The 25,580-nt window shown below is 37.6% G+C and overlaps 1 protein-coding gene across 1 annotated transcript in view; it reads right to left on the minus strand.

The window, feature by feature from the left end:
• Window positions 1-25,580, minus strand: part of LOC150085599 (condensin-2 complex subunit D3-like) — a 154,505-nt gene that overhangs the window by 45,932 nt on the left and 82,993 nt on the right. The window contains exon 4 of the mRNA XM_090374612.1: window positions 8,622-8,773. Coding sequence (XP_090230738.1) covers window positions 8,622-8,773 — 152 coding nt within the window. The remainder of the gene's footprint in view (window positions 1-8,621; window positions 8,774-25,580) is intronic.

Raw genomic sequence — 25,580 nt, forward strand, 5'->3', positions numbered from 1 at the left:
CTAGAAAACGGAAGCCAGCTGGAGTTGTGAACATTAAAATCACCAAGGAAAATTACCCCACTGTTAGGAAAGTTGGACTGGAGAAAGTCAAGTTGCAAAGAGAGGAAGTCAAAGAGCTCCAAGTGATTAGTGGAGTTGGGAGAACGGTAGAGACAACAGATGAATTTGACACAATGAGGTAGAGAGATTTTAAGCCAGAGAAGATCGAAGAGAGGAGATTCCAAATTTCCAAGTCTCTGACAGGGAATATCAGAACGGACATATGCACAAGTACCACCTTTGAGGCGAAAGGAATCATACAGCGAATAATTTGGGCATCTGAGATGAGCAGTAGTTGAATCAACCGATAACTGAGATTCTGTCAGAAAAAGTACATGGGGTTTGGCAGACTGCAAATGGAAATGGACATCGTTGAGATTAGAACTGAGACCACGTATATTTGTGAAATGAATTAGGAAGTCCTTGGGAGGTTTAGCTCTTTTCGCAGATAAGCTTGCTCTATTATTTTGACAATTCATGGTGTATTCAATAGTAAGAAAAAGTGGGTGGGACATGCTGTATGAAGTAATGAAATTTTTGGATATGGCGTACACGTGGTAAGAATATACCCAGATCCTTGACATAACGTGGCCTCGACAATGCTCCCCGCATACACACTACTCGGACTCCCTCCAGTCACTATCTGGCAGAGTAGAGGTAGCAAGATTATACACTAGCTGATCCAGAAGCCTCCTAGAGAGTTACCAATAGGTTCGGTCCGGTGTACTAACTAGCGGCCGGCCTGCGAACACCGTTTTAGAGCTGTACCCTCAAAATGTAAGGAATATTGGATCTCACCACGACGTTCATCATAACTTCAAAAGTCATCAATCATACTGCATGATGGAAGAGATAGGGAAGGGTTGACCGGAACTTAGCTCTAGAGACTAAACATGGGTTCCACCACTTCAAGCCTCCAATAAGCAAAGTGGTGGTATTTCACCGGTTGATGAGAGTCATCTACCACCTAGTAATGCCTGGTAACATAGAGGGGCGGCATTCCTCCATGTGGTGTTGGCGCCACACCTCGACCCCTGCTTACGTTGGTTCACACCTGGGTGGTCACCCACCATGTACTTGTACATGGAGGTTATACCCAGGATTACTAACAGTCCCACCATCGTGAAGGTGCAAGCAGAGGATTTGGCTGTCACAGACCGTCCGGACTTCGCCGAAATTGGGTCCACTTGACTTGAGTGTCACCCGAATATCAGTTCCATGGGCGTTTTAGACTCCCAGGTAGCAAGTACAGCTTGCCTGGCATATCTGAGAGAATGTCTGTGACAACCTCAAGGACTAAATATAGTCAGTCCCCTATACTAAATATAGTATAGGGGACTGACAGGCAGCGGTTATTATTGGGAATTGCTGATTTGGCTGCGGCGTCAGCCAAATCATTTCCCCTAATCCCAATGTGGCTGGGAATCCAGCAGAAGCGGATATCATATTCACGTCCAAGGAGGAAGTGAATCTTCTGCTGAATACTAGACAGAACTGGATGAGGATTATATCTCACAGATATTAAAGCCTGTAACACGCTGAGAGAATCGGAATATAGAATGAACCATTGATATTAGCATTCACTAATGTGATCCAAGGCTAACTCTATAGCATGCAGCTCTGCTTGTTTGTTTGTTTGGATTTTTTTGACGCATTAGCAACTACGGCTATAATGCGCCAAGACTAGGTAATATTTAAAATTTTTTTTTTTTTTAAATTCTCGGTGACCTAATTAGTAAGGCCACCATGTCCAGATATATAATAACAAAGATATAAAAAATAAATCAATAAAAACGTAACAATACAATTAAAAACTTCTATTAATTTAAAATAGCTAAAAACAGCAGACACGTTGTCACTGTCAGATAAAATGTGACTGAGTGTATACGGCTCAGTCAGATGGTTAAAAGCGGTAAGACAGATATTGCTAAAAACTGGACAGTCAATTAAAAGGTGTCTAATCGTTAAAACTGTGCCACAGGACACACACATAGGAGGGTCATCAGCCCTCAATGCAGCTCTGCAGTAAATATACTGCATTCAGAGGGAATCTGCTCCGATGTAGTGCTGTCTGTAAAGACAGCAGCAGATCCCACATATGATTCCGACTTCGAACCGTCTGTGTAAACTGGCGCGAAGTCAGAATGTTCAGCTCGGTGTGCTGAATAAAGCTGCAGGTAGACAGACGATGGAGTGTCCGACTTTCCCCAATTTCTGAGGGACAAGTCACATGTTGGAACACGAGCATGCCAGGGTAGAAGGGGTTGCTTTGGTGTTTGGGCAACCTTGTCTACCTTAATATTAAGTTCTTTGAGTAGCTCATGGAGACGAATACCAAAAGGACGATTGGCAGTCTTACGGGTGTGTGTTGTACAAATTTTCCCATCGTGGCTCAAAAACGAATGGCCACGTAGGATGGTCTGACAGGGATTTCAGTTTTAAGGCGTACTTTAGAGACAACTGCTTACGTCGAAGTGATAACGGTGGTTCGTTTGCTTCGACGTATAAGATCTGGACGGGAGATGTTCGAAATGCTCCAATAGCGATACGGAGAGCCTGATGATGGACAGGATCCAGCCATCGAAGTACACTGTCTCTGGCCGAATTGTATAACAGGGACCTGTAATCCAGTCTGGATCGTACAAGTGCACAATAGATGCGTAGTAGGGTGCATCCCTCTTGTGCACTTTGTGCGGAGTTGACGGATGTGATCCAGAAAGGTAAAGAATTTTGTGTCCGCTGCTACTGGAATTGCATTTTGTCCGAGCTTTAATTCAGGTTCAGGATGAAGATTACGCTTACGACAAAAGTGTACGCAAACGGTCTTCTCCAGCGAGAACCTGAAGCCATTATCAAGAGCCCAGGAGTTGAGGCGATCAATAGCTTTCTGCAGTTGTCTTTCAATAACCCTCATGTTGCATGACTGACAAAATATGCTAAAGTCATCAACATAGAGGGCACTGTTTACAGTTGAAGGAAGTTGTTCTGTGATGGAATTTACTTTGATGGCAAAAAGCGTGACACTTAATACTGATCCTTGTGGTACTCCCTCCTCTTGACTGAAGGAACGAGAGAGTGAGGATCCCACACGAACTTGGAAAGATCGATTGGCTAAAAAGTTTTTAATAAAAATGGGGAGTTGCCCCCTAAGGCCAAGGCTATGCAGATCTTTTAAGATGCCAAATCTCCAAGTTGTGTCATACGCTTTCTCCATGTCAAAGAACACCGACACCAAGTGTTCGCGTTTTAGGAAAGCATCCCGGATGGATGTTTCCAGTCTAATAAGATGGTCCAGAGTGGACCGGTTCACAAGGAGGAAGGGAGTGATGCCAGCAGTGGGAAAGATGGATTGCAAAGTAGCAACGCATACGACATACCCGATATTCTTCCTGATGAGGTTGAACATGCATTGAAGAAAATGAAGAATCGGAAAGACCCGGGGAAGATGAAGTTACTGTAGAGTTGTTAAAATTGGGAGGAAAAGACATAACACAAAAACTGGCAAGGCTCTTCACAAAGTGCATTAGAAAAGGTGTGATGCCTAACCAGTGGAATAATGCAATCATAGTTTTGCTGCATAAGAAAGGAGATAAATCAGAAATTGGAAATTATAGACCAATTAGCTTGTTATCCCACATCTACAAGTTGTTCACAAGTGTCATTACTAACAGATTAGAAAGAATACTTGATGAGAATCAACCAAAAGAGCAAGCTGGCTTTAGGACAGGATTCTCAACTATGGATCACCTTCACGTAATATCACAGCTAATGGAGAAAGCAAATGAATATAAAACACCATTATGCCTGGCATTTGTGAATTATGAAAAGGCATTTGACTCCATACAGCATAAGGCAATGTTTTGGGCACTGGAAAGACAAGGCATAGACACCCCACATATTATGATTTTGAAGAAAATATATGAGTACTACCTCCTTTATTGAGAAAAACAGTAGGAAATTTAAAATCGAGAAAGGAGTTCGACAAGGAGACACAATATCTCCAAAGCTGTTTACTGCTGCCCTTGAGGAAGCTTTCAGAAGATTACACTGGTTGCAGAAAGGAGTCAATGTGAACGGGGAGTACCTAAACCATTTACGATTTGCAGATGACATTGTGATCATAAGCCACGATCCCAAAGAATTAGAGGAAAATCTTAATCAGTTATGCACAGTTAGTAAGGATTTTGGACTAAAGATGAATATGGCTAAAACAAAAGTTTTTCTTTTTTTTTTTTGGTGGTTGTTGGTGCATCAGCTTCTGTGGCCATAATGCACCTCCTAAGGTTTTTGCAGTACTTTATCAAAGCCCGAGGCAGGATTCGAACCCGCGATCTTTGGGTTGCCAGGAAGGCACTTTACCAACCCGGCTGGCCCGGTCGGCCCTAAAACAAAAGTAATGATGAACAAGTATGCCACAGAAAAGAAAATTATGATTGAAGGAGCAGTAATTGAAAAGGTGAAGTCATATACTTATCTGGGACAAGTTATTAGCTGTAATAATGATAAATGGCTGGAAGTCAAGAGAAGAATAAATTTTGGATGGACAGCATTCAGGAAATATAGTCACATACTGAAGAGCAATATCCCAGTTTGTCTGAAACGTAAAATAACGAACCAATGTATACTCCCCACTATGACTTATGGAAGTGAAGCTTGGGCACTCACCAAAAGAATGGAAGAGAAGCTGAGAACTACACAGCAAAGAATGGAACGAATTATATTGAGAATCAGACTGTTAGATAAGAAGAGAAACACATGGATTAGGCAGCAAACTCAAGTAAAGGACATTCTTATCAAAACTAAAGAACTAAAATGGTCTTGGGCTGGACACATAGCTCATAGACATGATGACAAATGGACTAAGAAAATAACAGAATGGTACCCAAGAGGAGCTAGAAGAAAACCTGAAAGATAAAGGCAGAGATGGATAGATGAAATTCATGAGTTTGTGGGTAGTAAATGAATGGCCAGTGCTCAAAACAGAAGGAACTGGAAAGTTGCTGGAGAGGCCTTCATCCTGCAGTGGATTGAAAATGGCTGTGATGATGATGATGATGAAGGTCATATTTGGTTAAATTTAATGACATATTTTCATCATGTTTTGACATTTTTAAGGTCATAAAAATCCGAACCCTAATCATCACAAAGCAGTGTACTTGTTCAGTGACTATAGAAAGGCGGGTGTTCCCATCAAGCCATTGATTAATCTACCAAACACCAACAATGCATCCAAGCGCCACAATTTTGCGACAATTCTCCAAATGTCGATATCCCTATCAGCATTGTATAGCTGGAAACATGATTCACCAGACCAGCAATAGATTTCCACATCAGAAGTCTATTGGTGCTCACATGCCCATGCAAGATGCAGTTTCTTGTGTCTTGCGGTTGAGCATGCATATCCATGTTCAATGTAAAAAGAGCAGTGCCCATGGAAGTGTCTACAAAAAAAAAAGGCATGTAGCAGAAACTAAATATTTATGAGACAAAGAGTGGGGGGAACTTTGTGAGAGATAGGTCATTAATTAACCTGACTGTTCTCTTTGGAATAGTCTAGGAGTTTGAGAGGTTTAGGGACACCACCCCAGATGTGGGAACAATATTCCAGGGTAGAACACATTTTAGATTCATAGTCAGTTGAAAAAAAAGAAAATTAAATTTTTTTTGACTCAGAGGAAGGCAACATTCTTGATGTACTGATGCTAAGACAGATTAGAAGTAGGGCTAATTGACAAAGAAATACATGATCTTGCTTAGGAATTAGTTTTTTTTTTTTTTTTTTTTTTTAGGAGCATTTGCAACGAAGGCCATATTTCTCCGGGGAATGCGGGGAAAGGTCAGGGAATGACCAGTGAAAGGTCATTCCCTGACCTTTCCGCATCCTCCATATTTGGTGGTCAAGGGCTCGAACCCCGGTCTAATCAAGAAGCGTGTGCTACGCACTGCTGCTCCTGCCCACCTGGCTATGGAGGCGCCAGGAGGAAAGAATTGCAGTGTCACCAAAGATGAGCAAAGGCAAGCCATTCATTCTACGTGTTGTTCCAAGTTATGCTGATTCACACCCGAGTCCGCCTCCAACACACTGGGTGCAACGTTTTTAGATCTTGCAACCCTGTGATATACTTAGGGCTACATATAGTCCACCATCACAAAGGTGGAAGCAGAGAGCTGTTTGTCACTGAAAGACTGGACTTTGCCAAAATTCAACTCACTTGACAGATGAATAATAATACCCAAATATCAGCTCTAGCAGTTAAACTTGCAAGGAGCAGTAGCAGTTAGTAGTGATTACCTGTAATCCTCTGTAGCCGAGTGGTCAGGAGCGCGAGTGCAGTAGTACACGCTCTTTGAGTAGGCTGGGGTTCAAGCCCCTGACTGCTGAATACGGTCGATCTGTCAACCCGCACTGGACCAGTGTGGCAGATTATGGTCCATTTCCCTCAGCGTGAATTGTTGAGGAGGCTTTCATCCTGCATTGGGTTGATAATGGCTGCACTTTACCTTTTTTTACCTGTAATCACTGGAACAACGCTGAAATAAACCTCAGAGATTGAAGTTGCTGTAGTATTGATGATGCAAAAGCTAAACAGACCTATTTTGGAAAATGAAAATAGAACTTTATAAGGATTTGTAAAATCACACTTGTGTGATAAAAATAAATGTAAAGACAATAAGTGACCTGTATACTTTTGTGATTTTTGTTTCACAAAAAGCACAAAAAGACATTTTCTGTCTGAATTACAAAAGACTAGTTCCAGACTATTTCAGAAAAAAAAATTTTTAGTTATGCAAAAATGAAAAAAAAAAAAAAAAAAATGAGTCAACTGAATCAAACATATCAATTCTATCTAATTACATGTTTGTGATGAGGAAGTCGTTAAAGATTAATACAATGTTTTGAACCATTTATTTATTGAAAATAAAAGTGCAGTATAAATACAAATATAATTAATATAATATCTAAGTTTTTAAAATTTTATTTTCACTCAGATTTCTGAACTATCACATTTTGCAGAAACCACATATTAACCTGTGATCAGAAAAGTTTGTCAACAAACTTCTGGTTTTTAGACACATTAGCATATATGCGTATAGCACCCATTGTCTTCACCACATCAGCCTGTCCCTCGGAATGTAATAACTTGACTCCCATATGGATGGATTTTCATTAAACTTTTTTGGCCCTTTCAGAAAGATTTTTTTTAAGCCATCCCAAATTTCATTAAAATCAGACTTTCTTTTAGTCTAATTTTAATCGGAAATTAATATGTTTCCTACATTTCACATAGGCTATCCATATACTGTAGCTTAAGTGCTGGATATCATGTTTGTTGCCATGCACTGATTGGAGACATGATTGGGCAATTTGGCAGATGTGCAGAAATAATGTTCTTGGTGTATGCAAAAAAGTCATTTTTTTTTTAAATCATGAATTATTACTATTTGCTAACATGCCTGCATAATGTGTACCACACGCCAATGATACACCATGATTGCAACCATGCACCACCCTCTAGAATTTGGACTTCACCCTAAAGTCCATAGATATCTTTTGATCAAGCAGTATCTGAAGTTCAATGAACTGCATCTCGGTGACACCACACATCACTTGTACATAATATATATATATATATATATATATATATATATATATATTAATAGTTATATTAGTGATAAAAGGAAAGCAAGAAATAAAGAAAAGCAAGAAAATTAAAAGACAATAACTAATATTTATGGGTTAATGCAGTTGCAAGCAATCATGCAATACACCCACAATGTCTATAGAATATCATTAGAAAAAGTAAATCAATCCAATAATAAGAATACCATCAAGGACTTAAGAAAACGCAAAAAAAAAAAAAAAAAATTATTATTATCGCTTTTTACCGACAATCTAGATGACTTCAACTGGGGCCAACCACCCAGAATGAAGGCAAAAAACGACAAGAAGTTCTCTGTTTCTGTGATGATCAATATATGCTAAGTAATTTAAATCTAAACCAAATATAAACCAGTATAGGCCGAATAAATGTAGTATGTATTATATATTTAATCTTGTTTTAATCCTTAAATTACGTTCTCTGTCGGGTCAACGATGATTAATATATGCTTACATTTATATTTTACTTATATTTCTTACCTTTGATTCTAATATTTCAAAATTTTTCTTAATTAATTATCTTCATTCGATTTATTTACATTCGATTTATATTCGGCCTATACTGGTTTATATTTGGTTTAGATTTAAATTACTTAGCATATATTGATCATCACAGAAACAGAGAACTTCTTGTCGTTTTTTGCCTTCATTCTGGGTGGTTGGCCCCAGTTGAAGTCATCTAGATTGTCGGTAAAAAGCGATAATAATAATTTTTTTTTTTTTTTTTTTTTTTGCGTTTTCTTAAGTCCTTGATGGTATTCTTATTATTGGATTGATTTACTTTTTCTAATGATATTCTATATATATATATATATATATTTATTTATTTTTTATTTTTTTCATATAATGCATGCTACTGGCAACAGTTTCTAATGTTTGACCAGTATATGTATAATTACAGAGGCAAATTTTTTTTAATTACCTGATACAGTCTTTTGCAGAATGACATTATGAACTTCTGTGCAATTGAGTCATTTATATGTTGTGCCTTGTACACTTTGCATAAAGCTTCTAATGTTGCAGGTATTAGTTTTGGCAGACAACTAAAATGCTGTAACTGGAATTCTAAATCACCTACAATAAAATAAAAAATTTCTATAATAAAGCAACAAAAATGCACTCTCTTGAGAAAAAAATAATATAAATAGTAATAGAGGCATGTGATGCAAGAAAGCAAGAGTATGAGCTTATGTATGTAGCATTAGCCAAAAAAAAAAAAAAATTTCAGACAACCATTCCCTCTAAAAGTTTGTGCAGTTCCTCCTTGAATTTATTTAAGCTATTAACTTCTACAACGATAGATGGAAATTTGTTCCAGCAATTAACCACCTGCTGGCTAAAGGCAAATTTCTGCACATCTATTCCACAAATGTATTTCCTCAATCTGAATTTATGCCCGCTTAGGTTTGTAATCTGAGCAATGGAAGCATCCCATTAGAATTCAGCGCGCTCAACCCATTCAAGGCCTTATACACCTCAATCAGATCACCTCGCGGGTGCCTAGTCTCCAGTCACTGCAATTTGCAGAACTTAAGCCTCTCTTGGTAAGAGGACCCCTTCGTTCTCCTCACCAATCTTGTTGCCCTTCTCTGTATATGTTCAAGTAAATCTACGTCCTTCCTAAAATAAAACCTCCAGACCTGTGCACAGTACTCAAGGTGTGGCCTGACCATTGCCTTATACAAATGGATAATCACCCCCTTTTCCCTGCTAGCAAAATACCTGTATATCATTGACAAAACCCCATGATCTGCTCTAGCAGCCTGTCTTCATTGCTTTGCTCAGAAAACTTCATATCTGACTGCACAATTACTCCCAGGTCTTTTTCATTTTCTACCACCTTAAGCATAATACCACACAGTTGGTATGTTCTTCTGGGATTACTTCTACCCATATGCAGTACTTTGCATTTCTCAATGTTAAATTCCAGTTGCTATTTCTTAGCCATCTGCCCAAATTTTCTAGATCCTGTTGCAGTAGCACACTGTCATTAACAACCCTGCCAACCTTTGTATCATCTGCAAACTTTGACACTATGCCTGATATACCTTCATCAATATCATTGATAAATATAAAAACGACACACCCAACAACGAACCCTGTGGGACTCCACTAATAACATTAGTCCACGAAGAGTAGCATCCACTGATTACCACTCTGTCTTCTCCCACTCAACCACCCTTTTATCCATTGTAGCAGCTTATCCTTAATACCATTCTGCTCCAATTTGTACAGTAGACTTCCATGCGCAACAGTGTCAAAAGCTTTCCTGAAACCCACATATATGATATCGAAATTATTTTTTGCATCCAGTTCCTTTGTAACCACATCATAGTATCCAATCAAATTATACAATAACTCATTGTGATCCAAATAAAACATTCAAAATCTGAATCCAGAAGCAATAGATTTTAGTAAGCAGGTTATGATACAAAACACCTCACTCATTATTAGATACTGTTAACATAGCCATATATGATTTTTTCCACCACTTAAAAAAAATAATAAAAAAAACATTTTGCCAGCAGAGACCATTTTAAGCTACCCTGTTAAAATATATGTTCAATCATCATAACAATATTTAAAAAAATAATTATATGTAATTTCATCAATGACATGTAATAATGTCATACCAATTATCAGACCAATCCTTAGAAATTCTATTCACTTTTATTATCAAACTGAAAAAAAAAATAAATAAATAAAAAATAATAATAATAATAAAACAAATAAGTGGGCATTAACTTTGTTGAAATCCCATCAAGTAAGTCAAAAGGAACATAAAGCACTATAGTATTAAAAATAAACATTACAAATTAAAAGCAAGACTTAAGAAAGTATTAAAAATTAGTATTAAAAATAAACATTACAAATTAAAAGCAAGACTTAAGAAAAAGGTTATATTAACATAGAGAACTGGACTCTTCACTGCACAAAATTAAAATAAAATTCTATTATTTTATTAAGGTTATAAGTGAAATAAATTGATATCATACACCTTGGTACTTCTCCATATGCCACAATATAAGATCTTGATTTCTTCGCAGAACAAAATTCAATACAAATGAACTAAAACTTACTATTAAGATTAAATTGCCATTACATTCCTACTTACATGAAGTCACTTTACACCAAAACCTTTAATTACTTTGGTTGCATTCATAAACATGGTTGGCCATCTGTCTCATAGCAATCCTTGAAGGAATGTCTGGGTTTGGTGATGTCACTGGCTGTGTGGGACTGTTTCTAGTGGTAGCCTACTAGTTAGTTGGGACTATGGTTTTCTGCTGTTCTCTTTCAAGGATATTTCTCTGGTTGTAGAAGTCCCCTTTCTAACAGATAGAAGGACTGTTCTAATGCCAGGAGAAGCAAATAGCCTGGAGAAAAGAGCTATCATGTGGAGGAAAAAAAATGAGTGAGAGAGAATACTGTAAATTGCTCAACTTTACACTTAAACTGAATGGTAAGACAATCCTCTTCAAGGCCACATGGCCATGGCATTACAAATAGGTAATGCAGATTATTCTATTTTATATCCTTATAGGATATAAAATAGAAATTAAAACAGTTTTCAGGAAAGTTGAAAGGTCAGTCATGCTGTCTGTGATGACTCACTGAGTTGAATCAAGTCTGCATAGTGGTTAAGATTTATGATTATTACCATTCATGATGTATCCCTATATCAAGACTGGGACAAAAACCGCTTGTTGAAACATCAGTGTCATAAGTGTTGGATGTTGCACACTGAATTGTCCTGCATTGGGTTAGGCAATCAATAGAGGTGGATGTAGCTAGTGTGTCTCTTTATGATGCACAATCGAGTGGTCTGTGAGCCAAAGGATGTGCTTTCTATAGGTGTGGTTGGTAGCAACTGTTATGAGAGCCTCGTTGATTTCTTGGAAAGCATGTGGTCAGGGCTTATGAAATCTGATAGGGTGCAGGAACTAGAGATAGCATATTGTTAGGGCTGCTTTAAGGTCAAGGAAGCAGAATCCTCCATCTACAGTGATCCCCAGAACAAGGCAGATGTGAAAAGGTCAATGAGCATCTTAACTATAATAAGGAGTTACCATTCATCTAAAAGAGAAAGGAACCTAGGGATGACTAAGAACAAGGTTATTGCTGTGATAGAGTTGTCAGTGGGTTTTAGGATCATCAACAACTTAGAATATATTGCACCATCACGTATTATGTTTACAAGTATATGTTAATGGGCTGATCTGCATGCTGTGTGGGCTGAAAAACAGAATAGCTTAGGGGGATGGGGGGGCCTATTCCCAATTCCCGAGATTGGATAACTTCAGTTGGATACAGCCTTAATTAAAGAGAACTTTAGAAATTCCTCTAGTCATTGATAGGAAGCAAACCCAGACCACAAACAAATGGATAGAACAACTGTTCTGATGAACAGTCCGATCCATTTGTTTGCAGGAAGATAGAACATTCTTTCCCCCATTGGTGAAAAATGGCCATCATAAGAGGCAGAAGAAATGTTCAAGGTGCAACAGATAATGTGGCATCCTTACACATTTACGTGTATTAGTATTCCAAATTTGAATCAAGTTCAAATGAACTACATTACTTTCTGTATTTTTTCTATCATAAAAATCAGTCCCACTAAGTATATACAGGGTGTCTCAAAAATATTGGTACAAACGTTTAGGGGAGGTAGGTAACATCTAAAGAAATGTGAATCGCATAGGAACCCATAACCGGAAATGTCATGGGAAAGTAGTAGCAGAGGCACAAGAAGCAGAAATGACACAAGACAGTAATTAGTGGCAAACATTTATTTGACATAATATTAACAATGGACTACGAGATGAATGCATTTCGTGAAGTTACAACAGATGCTCGAAGGTTCCACCATGACTCGCGATGCATGCGTGACACTGATGCAGCATGGATTGGTGGAAATAGTCAGACACACCAGGAGTTTCTTTGACAGTAGCAGCAGCAGCGCAGACGAGTCTCACCACGAGATCCATTTCCGTCTCCACAGACGATTCATACACGATAGATTTGAGGACCACCACAGAAAGAAATCAAGGCTCGATAAATCAGGTGAGCGTGGGGGCCAGGCAACGGGTCCACCACGGCCAATCCACCAATGCCCAAAACTCCTGTTCGAATGGTCACGAACACACCTTCCATAATGGGCAGGCGCCCCGTCATGCTCTTCGTGCGGCGACTACTGCTTGAATGAGTAAACCAGAAATTTTCCCTCTCGTGAACTGATGAACAGCGCCGTCTACTGACTTACAGTGACGTTTCTGGTTATGGGTTCTTATGCGATTCACATTCCTTTAGATGTTACCTATCCTCCCCTAAACATTTGTACCAATATTTTTGAGTAATTAATTCTGTCACTCTTTTATTCCCCTTTAGCTAGTTGGGGAATATACCACATCTCTAGTCCTTATGAACCTCAGCCAAATCCAAACATACTCTAATGATTATGGATACAGGTTTGCTTATACTCTTTTCGCAACCCTTAATATAATTGGATAAATTTCATCCGTCCCAATACATCTTTTATATTTACTTTCAACAATTTAGCTTTCACTTTCCTTTCAGTTATTATAAAATCATTTAGCTTCCTATTAGAACTTGAAAAATTGCTTGTACTAGCTTTCGTAAAGAATTCCTGTCATGTGAATATGGATGCAAAATACCTGTTCAGTTCGTCAGCAATGTAAGTAGGATCATCAATTGTTAAAGCATCGATAACAAGTGGACCAGTTTGCTCATCCCTTTCCTTCTGGTTCTTAAGTAAAGGAGTCTTTGATGTTTTTATTTCCATCTTTCGCCAGAGATTCCTCGTAATGCGCCTTGGCTTACCTAACGTACTTTATGATTGATTTCAAATCAGTTTATATCTATTGTATGCTTCCATATCACCCGATAATTCATATGCATGCCATGCATTTTGTTTATCAGCCACTGGTCTCCTTATTTCATGTGCATTTAGATCTAAGTATAAAATGCCTAGTAGTTGGTTCCCTGATTACATGCCTAATTGCTTTCCATTCAAAATTGTTGTTGTATCACCTTTACGAATGCAAAGCATCCTTTCCCTTTATGATAATTACATCTTAATGTAAATCCGACATCAATAAACTGTGATCATTGTGTTTTTAATTTATAGATTCTTAGTGCATGAAGGCGAGCTGATAATCAGATCAAAGGCATTCCATTTTCTTGTTGCCTCTCTAACATGTTGCTGTAGAAAATATTCATCCAATAAATTCACAAACGTCTTGCTAGTATGTTGGTGATCAACTCAAAAGTTCCAATCAATATTTGGAATGTTAAAATTGTCCATTATAAGTTATTCTGATTTGCTGGCTAATTTTATTTCTCTCTACATTTGTTTGTTATTATTAACCATATTAAATATGATTAATATTTAACGTGCTCCTAGTCTGATTTTTGTTTATACAGTGCTTATGTCTTATCATATCTACTGTGCATTGCAGTGGTCACTCATATCACCTATATGCACTGCCTTACATTTTATATGCTTCTTAACTAAGTGCACAACACCTTCCTGTTTTTATTCATTCTGTAAGTTCGTGTGAGCACAATCCTCTACTCAGGCCAGAAAAGATCCATGTTTGATCCAGTGGATCCAGTGAATGATGCTAGTAATTATTGTGATCTGTTTTCACTCTGTAGCGTCTCAGATGTGAATATCAATTTCTCCTCCCCCCCCTCTCCGAATTCTCAGGTTTTTCTTCCAGCAGCAACAAGCAAATGGATCAGAGAACATATGCATAGACATAGTACTTATGAAATATAATTTAGTTGTTATGTGGCCCTATTATGTCAGTTTTTTTGTTCTTTTTGTACACATTGTAGTCCCCAAATTCAAATTCTGCATACCTTATATCTGAGTGATACTACTATTCTGATATCCCTAAAATGTCCGCATTTAATGACTTAATATGTACAGTACTTCAAATTTATAAAATTCATTTACTATGCTCCTGGTACTTGCACACTTACCCCCTTAGCGTACTTGCACATGTTTTTAATCATGTTTTAAATTCGCCTCCAACGAAAAATAGTAATTTTTATTTTAATATTCATTCAAAGACCTCGGACGTTGAAATTTTCACCACATTTTTTGTTAAATTTTAAAAGATATATGCTTTACGTTGTCAACTTTTGCCCCTGGCAGATATACCCTGGTCCTATTCCATCAGATTCTAGACGTTCTGAAGTGAAACTTCTTTAGGCGCACACTAAGCAGCTTTCACATGGAAGTAACAGCAGCGACGCACAATGCAATCAGTACCCCTACAGTGCGCCCATGGTGTAACTCGCACACATGTGTTGCTGTTGTTTGTTATTTGGTTTTTAAGAGCATTGGCAACTAAGGCCATATTGCTTCAGGTTATTTTGTTAGTTTGTTATTTGGTTTTTAGGAGCATTAGCAACTAAGGCCATATTGCTCCGGGAATATGCGGTGGTCATTCCCTGACCTTTCCCCATCCTCTATATTTGGTGGTGACGAGATCGAACCCCAGTCTAATCAAGAAGCATGTGTTATGTACTGCTGCTCCTTCCCACCTGGCTACGGAGGCGCCATTGCTCCAGGGATATGCGGTGGTCATTCCCCGACCTTTCCGCATCCTCCATATTTCGTGATCACGGGCTCGAACCCCAGTCTAATCAAGAAGCTTGTGCTACGCACTGCTGCTCCTGCCCACTTGGCTACAGAAGCGCCCTACACATGTTGCGTTTACATTTCAAATCGCTACATCTCAGCTTCTATCAGTCCGATTTTGAAAATTTAAAAACAAAAATATTTCTTTTGTCATTCTCTACCGTATTTCAGAAAAAAAAAAAAAAAAAATATATATATATATACAATTCAACAGGCCGAAGACTAACAGTGAGTGTTGTAAGGAGCATAGAGCACGTATATGTGCAATGCAACCACCGAAACCACCTCCATTAAGTACAAAAGAGAAATCTCAGAGCGGTCTAACCATGAATAATGATCCGAAGATTTAAATAAGATCTGGAACAACCATCGATGGAGTATTTCAACGACACTTAGACTTTTAAATCTGAGATTTATGCATCATATTTCAGCTATCATAAGTCAATGTATTTACAGATTTTACAGATTTACAGTTTTTACAGATTTACCATATTAAATCTGTAAAAACTTTGTATTAAACTATATATATTTTTAATTTCATCTGGAGACCACCAGGAATGCAGCACCATTCCTCCATCATCAGAGAAAGGGACATTACAGTGGAGGTCGTGTTTTCGTGTGGCCGGAATAATGATCAACGGCTGTACTCTTCATGTTTTTCATAGGGTCTGTAACTATGCAGAGGAACCGAGAACAGATCCTGGAAACCTATGTGCCACATTTTAGGGGTGTGGCAGGCCTAAGTTTTCTTTTCATGCACCACAACGCCCACAGAGCTCAAGTGGTGGAGGAATATCTTGAAACTGAAGAAATGCAATGACTGCCGTGGTCAGCACGATCAAATGACTTAAACCCAATCAAACATGTTTGGGGGTGCCCTTGGGCATCATACTGTACGCCGACAGCTAACCATTCTGTCACTTCTGGTGAGCTAAGGTCTGCACTGGTGGAAGAATGGGATTTGTTGCCACAGAATCTTATAGACACCCTTATATCGAGCGTGGTTCATCACTGTCAGGCGTGGTTAGTCGTTGGAGGGGACCATTTGCCATACTGATGTCATGTGACCATATTTTTGAGCATCTTGTATCGACTTCTGTAATGTGACCTTTTTGGTAATTCTTATACAACTCCTATAAATATCTCTTCTACCTGTAAGAAGTTTCTCGCTTCTCATTTCATCTTTATTCTAGGGTACACCACAATACCAAATTTTGTCACACTTCATCACAAGCTGATGAAGTTACACCAGGTTGTCTGCGTGTTCTGTTAATTTTGTCGAGTAGTGTAGTTGCTCCTTCGCTCTCCATCGAAGGTAATTGAACTGTTTTAGTAGGTGCTCGATGCCGCATTTATATTTACGTATGCGTGGGCGCGCATGTCCATTTCAGAATGCACATGTCTATTTACGTATGCGCACACCCATTCACGTATGCGATTGCGCACATCTATTTATGTATGCATGTGCGCATGTCCATTTTGGTATGTGAACGCACATGTCCGTTTCAGTATGCGCGTGCACATGCCATTTACGTACGGGCGGTATTTTCTGGACAAAATTATTTACGTATGTGCGTGCTCGTGTCCATTTTGGTATGCGCAAGCGCATCTATTTATGTATATAAATAGACATGCACGTGGACATGTCTATTTATGTAAGTGTTTGGCGCATACATAAAATGTCCATGTCCATATTCTGGTACATTATGATACAGCTGGTACATTAATCTGGGATTATTGCTCCCCCACATGAAGTACCTTGCATTTGTCAATATTCAAATCTCAGCCTATCTGTCTAACTTGTCTAAATCTTGTTGCAGTAGCATACCTTGATTACTGTGATTAACTATCTAAAGTTGTTGTTGAAATGCACCAAAAAAAAAAAAAAAAACAACATTCTATCCTATTTACAAAGGGGGTTACAAAATATTCATATTATGCTTACTTTGTAACCTTTTACATTCTACTTGACTTCTTTTTTATTTCGTTGTAATGGCTTAAGGCTCAGGCAACAAACTTTTTTTTTTAATTTAAAATTCCCAATATCGATATCGATTTGCTGTATGAAGAATATGTTCTGTTGAAATCATTCCACAAAAATATTGAGACAAAAGACCTCCAAAATACCACAGATGTTTGGATAAAAATTTTAAATGTGTACGAAGTACGTAATACAGAAAAAAATATTTTATTTTTGCTTTTCCTCACTCAAATGCAATGCATGAGCAAGTATTTAATAAGGATGTTGAAGGAGAACTGTTGCCGAAAACCAATCACAATGTCTTGCAAAGAATTTTACACAAACACACTAAAAAAATGAAAAACTGTTAAAGAAAATTCGCTCAAATGAGAAGTATTGCTAGGTAAATATTTTCTTTTCGATAAAATAAATCAGGTGTGTTGAATAAGTATTATAAACAATTATGTAAATCATTTGATGTTAATATTTATAAAAAGTTTCCTTTAGTATTTACAACTCTTGCAATAAAATTTTCCGAATTAAACGAATTAAAGCACAGGCTATGCTTCGGTTTAAGATAAATAGCCTAGTTATACGGGGAAAATTTCAACTTCCGAGGTCTTGGAACAAATTATCAAAAAAAAAAAAAAAAAAAAAAAGTGTTATTGGGTTCACATTACGATATTTTTACAATACCTCCATTTATTCCTATGGAATGCAAAATATGTTTCCACGATTTTTCTAAGTTTGCACCGGCTGGCAAAAACTTACGCAAAGTTGAATTTCCGTAAGTCAAGTATTATGTAAGCCGGGGAGTGGCTGTATATGATCTTGCTCACAAATTGATGTGCCATTGAAGATAAGCATAGGAGCAGAAGAATCCTACTTGCAAGATATAGGACAGAAGTAAGTTTTAGAAGGAATGAAATCAACTAAGTTATCTTTGCACCACTGGAGAATTACCTGGAGATCAGTATTTAAGGAATTGGTAGTGAATAATCGAAAAGTTGAAGATGTTTGAGCAGGGGGCAAGGTTTCTCAAATTGGAAGGTTGAAAGCAATGTGCTGTCATCAGCAAAACTATGGATAGGATTTCCAGTCAATAGCAGAAAGTCATTAATATACAAGAGGAAAAGAGCAGGAGAGAGTACTGAATCTTGGGGAACACTGGCATTAGTGTAGAAGTTAGAAGACAAAGAGACATCTACCATCACCCACAGTGAGCAGTCAGAGAGAAAACTGGATATCCAATTACAAAAAACAGTTGGCAAACCATAAGATGGAAGCTTATTTAGAAGACCTTTATGCCAAACATGATCAAAAGCCTTTTAGATGTAGTAGTAATAGTAGTGGCATGTGATGCAAGAAAGCAAGTGTATGAGCTTATGCAGCATCAGCAAAAAAAAAAAAAAAAAATCACACCATTCCCTCCAAATGCCTGTCCAGTTCCTCCTTAAATTTATTCAACCTATCAACTTCCAACACGACAGATGGAAGTTTGTTCCAGCAATTAACCACCCGCTGGCTAAAGGCAAATTTCCGCACATCTATTCTACATCTGTCCTTTCTTAATTTGAATTTATGCCCCCTTAGATTCTTAATCTGAACAAGTGGAAGAATCCCATCAGAATTCAGCATGCTCAACCCATTCAAGGCCTTGTCAAGGGCAACTGCTTGTGTTTCACCAAACTTTTCCATTATATTTGTCTTAGATAGTATGAATCAGAGCTGTAATACTCAATACGCTCTACATTGATATTAATATTTGTAAAATAATAAGAGGAGTTTACCTCAATATAGTATGTAGAACACTTCCGTATGATGCTCTCCAGAAATTAAAACGAAAAAAATCGACAACTTACATTAGAGTAAAATATAAATAATTAAAAACCAATTTAACACAATTTAAAACAATTAAAAATCAATTTAATGAAATTAAAAAGAATCTAAGGAAAATATTCGTTATATTTACTAACGAAAAATCGTTTTGAATATTTTCGTTAGATTCTTTTTAATTGCGTTAAATTGATTTTTAATTGTTTTAAATTGATTTGAATTGTGTTAAATTGGTCTTTAATTATTTAATTATTTATATTTTACTCTAATGTAAGTTGTCGATTTTTTCGTTTTAATTTCTGGAGAGTATCATATGGAAGTGTTCTACGTACTACATTGAGGTAAACTCCTCTTATTATTTTACAAATACATTATATTTGCTATAGATGGGTAACATAAGCCAGAATATCACCAGTGGATCGATACTGACGACCGTTGATCAGATGGAAGGTTCCCAGATACTTTAAGACTTGGTGGTTAATTGATTTTTCCATTACTTAAGAAAGAATAGAAGTAACTGCAATCAGACAATAAATAACTGGATGGAAGAGATTTGTCACCCTTTTCAGGAACTGGCTGGATATGAGCAAATTTCCAAACAGAAGGAAAAACACCTTTGGAATAAAAAAGTAAAAAAAAAAAGGCAAGGCAGAACAGGAGTAAGTTCAGGAGCACATCATTTGAGAACAAATGGAGAAATACCATCGGGACCTGGTTCCCTCCCATTCATCAAAATTAGGTCCACTTGACTTAGCGTCACCCGAATATCGGTTCCATCAGTTTTAAACTCCCAGGTACACAACTTGGCATATCTGAGAGAATGTCTGTGACTTCAAGGACCGTGTGTGTGTGTGTGTTGTGTGTGTGTGTGTGAGATTCATAATTTTGCAAGCATTACTCCTTCCCTACAATTTCTTCTGTTATGGGGGGTTTCGTATTTATTGGTTATGTTTTATTTCATGGTATTTGTTCTAGGTTTATTTCTCCATAACTGACTCCATTCATCTTTACTGGCACATAATGTAAGGAACAGTCGCCTCTTTAAGTAGCACTTGTGAAGCTGACTTAGATGCACTAATCTGCTTTCTCATTGCCTGCCATACTTGGCTGTGCTGCGATTTTCTGACAGATTCTTTGACATTGATTAGAGTGAAAATTGCCTGTAGGAAAGGGTGTGTGTGTGTGTGTGTGAGAGAGAGAGAGAGAGAGAGAGAGAGAGAGAGAGATATTTAGCTTCTATGCTTAGACAGCATGGAGAGAATCAAAAGAAGTTATTGTAGGAAGTGTTGACATATTTCAATTAATGCAGGTTCAAATAGCATATAGTTCTGCAGTAATTAAGCTGCATTCATTTGGGAGGGCCTATACTACTATATATGAAAGAAATACAGCTGCTGTACCTGTGAGATGGACTTAGAACCATCTGTATAGATTATGAGTTTTCCAATATATTCAGAAGCATGTACCTGCCAGATGTGCACATATACTTGAACATACACCAATGCAAGGAGAATAGTAAATAAATTTGAAGTGCTGGTCAAGACATCAATGGTGGTATTGTTGGGATATCAAAAATGTGGTGTCACAGATATAAGGAATGCAGAATTGGAATTTGGGGAGTACAACGTATAAAGGAAGGATAGCAAGGATAGGAAGGGAGGATGGGTTATGTAGTTAATTAAAAACAAAATTAAAGGCAGTGCATCCAGTTAACATTGGTGGACAGTACAATGTTGAGTCAGTTTGGTGTGATATAAGCATCATGAAAGCAAAAATGAGGGAATGAGTATGTTATAGGCCTAATGACTCTGATAAAGTATACTATGATGTGGTTACAAAGGAACTGGACGCAAAAAATAATATCATATACTTGAATTTCAGGAAAACTTTTGACACGGTTGAGCATGGAAGACTACTGTACAAATTGGAGCAGTATGGTATTAAGGGTAAGTTGCTACAATGGATAATAGGGTCATTGATTGGGAGAAGACAGAGAGTGGCAATCATTGGATGCTGCTCTTAGTGGACTAATGTTATTAGTGCAGTCCCTCAAGGTTCAGTGTTGGACCCAATGTTGTTTTGCATATTTATCGATGATATTGATGAAGGTATATCAGGCTTAATGTCAAAGTTTACCGATGATACAAAGGTTGGCAGGGTTGTTAATGACAGTAATGGCAGTGTGCTGCTGCAACAGGATCTAGAAAATTCGGCAGATGGGCTTAGAAGTGGGAACTGAAGTTTCACAAATGCAAAGTATTGCACATGGGTAGAAGTAATCCCAGAGAAACATAATAACTGTGGGTTACTACACTAAGGGTGGTTGAGAATGAAAAAGATCTGGGAGTAATTGTGCAGTCAGATATGAAGTTTTCTGAGCAATGCAGACAGGCTGCCAGAGCAGATCATGGGGTAATGTCAATGATATACAGGTATTTTGTTAGTAGGAAAAGGGAGGTGATTATCCCTTTGTATAAGGCAATGGTCAGACCATGCCTTGAGTACTGCTTACAGGTCTGGAGGCCTCATTTTAGAAAGGATGTAGAGTTGCTTCAGCATGTACAGAGAAGGGTGAGAAGATTGGCAAGAAAGGCTTAAGTTCTGCAAATTGCAGTGGCTGGAGACTAGGCACCTGCGAGGTGATCTGATTGAGGTGTATAAGGCCTTGAACGGGTTGAGCATGCTGAATTATAATGGAATTCTTCCACTTGCTGAGATTATGAACTTGAGGGGGGCATACAGGAACTCCCCAACTTACGTAAGGGTTGCGTTCCGCGGAATGCTATGCAAGTCAGATTTTAAGTGTCAGAATTTCCCTCATGCTTGTGCAGCACTCAAAACTGTACTCGCTTAATTCATTGAATCAAAAAAGAAATGAACATGTAAATAGAATTATTTATCGTATTTATTCAATTTTTTATCTCATGTGCAGGAAAAATTACAAAAGCATGCAATTTTTAAAAATTTCAAAATTATAAAATTACAAAAAAAGAGAGGGGATAGGCATAATACCAGTAAGTTTTACCTCTCAAGCATCATTGCCAGAATCGATGTCTTCAGCTGATAAGTATGTTGCTGTGGAGGTTAAGGGCTGTGGAGGTTTAGAAGGGGTCAGCCACTCAACCTTAAGAAAGAACATATTAATGGATGACTGGACAGTAGCTGTTTTCTTTTCATCAATAAATTTATTTGTAGCAAGCAAGCATATAATTCACCCCACTATTTTAACTTTTAAGAATTGTTCGCTGTCAGGATACATCTTCTCAAACCTCGCCATTGCTGATACAATTTGACGAAATGCCACTGCTATTTCTCTGGCTCCTTATTTGGTTCATCACGAGTTTCGTCAGCATATTCTTCTTTCACTATTGCTGCCTGCAAGTTAATAAGTTTTTCGTTAGATAATTCCTTCTCCTCTTCCTCTATTAACTCTTCCATGTCTTTGGCATCAACCTCCAACTGAAGTAGCTCTGCAACCTACAATCTTATCTGTAACCTCTTTATATGATTCATTTTTTTCAAACCCTTCAAAGCCGTTTATGTGCCGTGGGCATATTTTCTTCCATGCACCATTTAAACAACTTTTAGTAATTTCCACCCAGGCCTTATTAATGTTTAAGATGGCGTGGTAAATATTGTAAGATTTCCAAAAGTCTCTTAACATAAACTTTTTCTCACTGTCTACTACAGACAATGCCTGAGCAAATGTTATGCATAAATAGTATGCTTTTAAATTGGAAATAACATCCTGATCCATAGGTTGGATGAGTGAAGTTGTTTGGCAGTAGAAATATGACTCTCACATTCAAAATGAAATCATCTAGGTGCACAGGATGTCCAGGAGCATTATCTAATAGAAGGAAAATCTTGAAAGAAACGTTGTCTTTACAATATTTTTCAACCTCGGGAATAAAGCAGCATTTAAAACAATCCTCAAAGAGAGATATTGTTATCCATGCTCTCTGGTTCGATTGGAAATGCACTGGTAGTGATGCCCTTAAATGCTTGAGGATTTCCAAAATGGTGCACAAACAGTGGTTTTAATCTGTAATCTTCCGCTGCATTAGCCCCAAGTAAGAGCGTGGGCCTATCTTTTGACACCTTGAAACCTGGCATTGTATTTTCCTCTTTGGCAATGTATGTTTGATCCTGCATTTTTTTCCAAATCAGAGCAGTCTCGTCAACATTAAAAATTTGCTGCATTGAATAGCCACCTTCATAAATAATTTTTACCATCACATCACAAAATGTCTCTGCAGCTGCAGAATCAGCACAGGCGACTTCACCGCATACTTTAACATTGTGGAAACTAGCGCGATACTTGAACCTATTAAACCACCCGTTGCTTGCCACGAACTTGGGTTGGGGTTTGCTATACTTACCCTTAATATCTTTATAAATACTTCTTGCTTTTGCTTGAATGGTCATTAGACTCAGGGGCACTCGCTTCTGAATCTGATTTTCCATCCATATTATTAACAGCTGTTCCATCTTCGATATAGTACCTGAACGCTGTTTTGTGATTACTATTGATCTTAAGTGAGTTGATCCTTTGACACGTTCTTTTTTATGTGCACTGTCCTTTAAAATAGTATTCACTCTTGAAGCAGTGAGACCTAATTCCCTTGCAATAGATGATAAACTTTGTCCTGCCTCGTACTTATTTATCATTTTCATTTCTAAATGAATTTTGTTTCGTTTCCCGACACTACCACAACTTTCACTTTTCGTTGGTCACTTTCCCTTTATCATTGTAATACGTAAATTGGAATGAAGAGAAGTTTCTCAAAATTTTGTTTTTTATACGATTGAAGATTTCAGTGAAGAGGAACACATTTCACCATAATAGCGTAAAAACCTACACAACTGCAGTTATCGGGATTATCGCAAATGCAATAAGATTGAGTTTACTACCCGTTTATAATTAGATGCACTAACAGAAAATCCCAATAAATCGGAAAGAGCAAATTGTTTTATGGTCATGACCTCCAAAAATGTACTTTAGAAAAATATCACAAAGGCATTCAAAATTGATTCTTTTAATGGGAACATATGATAAAGATGAAAGAGTAGTGCAATTTCCATTTTAAATATGACTTTGTAGAGAGATAAATAGCTTAGTAATATAGCGAAATTTTCAATTTCCAAGGACTTGGAATGAATTACAAAAAAAAAAAAAAAAAGTGTTATTGGGTTCACATTACAATATTTTCACGATACCTCTATTTATTCCTACGGGATGCAAAATAGGTTTCCACGAGTTTTTTAAGTTTGCACTGCCAGCAAAAACTTACGTAAAGTTGAATTCGCTTATGTCAGGTATTACATAAGTTGGGGAGTTCCTGTAAATTCAAATTGAAGAAAGATAGCTGTGGAATAGATGTGCAGAAATATGCCTTTAGCCAGCGGGTGATTAATTGCTGGAACAAACTTCCATCTGTCGTTGTGGTAATTGATCAGGCATCTCTCATATTGTGGATTTATACTTTGCAACTGGGTTGTCATCATTGCAACACCAGGGTACCTGCCCACCCACTGATGAGGAGCCAATAAGCTCTGAAACGGTGCCATATGGGTGTGGTATCCGCTGAGAATAAGTAACAATAGTCTTCTCCTATGGTGAAGCGTTACTTATTCGAGGTAGTGCAATACCATGGCAACTCGTTGTGAAGGTATTCACAATATGAGATATATTGATGATGATGATGATGATCATCATCATCAGCCATTTTCAATCCACTGCAGGATGAAGGCCTCTCCAGCAACTTCCCAGTTCCTTCTGTTTCGAGCACTGGCCATCCATTTACTACTCAAAAACTCATGAATTTCATCTATCCATCTCCGCCTTTGTCTTCCAGGTTTTCTTCTAGCTCCTCTTGGGTACCATTCCGTTATTTTCTTAGTCCATCTGTCATCATGTCTTCGAGCTATGTGTCCTGCCCAAGACCATTTTAGTTCTTTAGTTTTGATAAGAATATCCTTTACTTGAGTTTGCTGCCTAATCCATATGTTTCTCTTCTTATCTAACAGTCTGATTCCCAATATAATTCGTTCCATTCTTCGCTGTGTAGTTCTTAGCTTCTCTTCCATTCTTTTGGTGAGTGCCCAAGTTTCACTTCCATAAGTCATGGTGGGGAGTATACATTGATTCATTATTTTACGTTTCAGACAAACTGGGATATTGCTCTTCAGTATGTGACTATATTTCCTGAATGCTATCCATCCAAAATTTATTCTTCTCTTGACTTCCAGCCATTTATCATTATTACATCTAATAACTTGTCCCAGATAAGTATATGACTCCACCTTTTCAATTACTGCTCCTTCAATCATTATTTCCCTTTCCGTGGCATACTTGTTCATCATTACTTTTGTTTTAGCCATATTCATCTTTAGTCCAAAATCCTTACTAA

This window comes from Mastigoproctus giganteus, chromosome 5, assembly GCF_048544385.1.
Source record: "Mastigoproctus giganteus isolate SK-2022 chromosome 5, ASM4854438v1, whole genome shotgun sequence".
NCBI lineage: Eukaryota > Metazoa > Arthropoda > Arachnida > Uropygi > Thelyphonidae > Mastigoproctus > Mastigoproctus giganteus.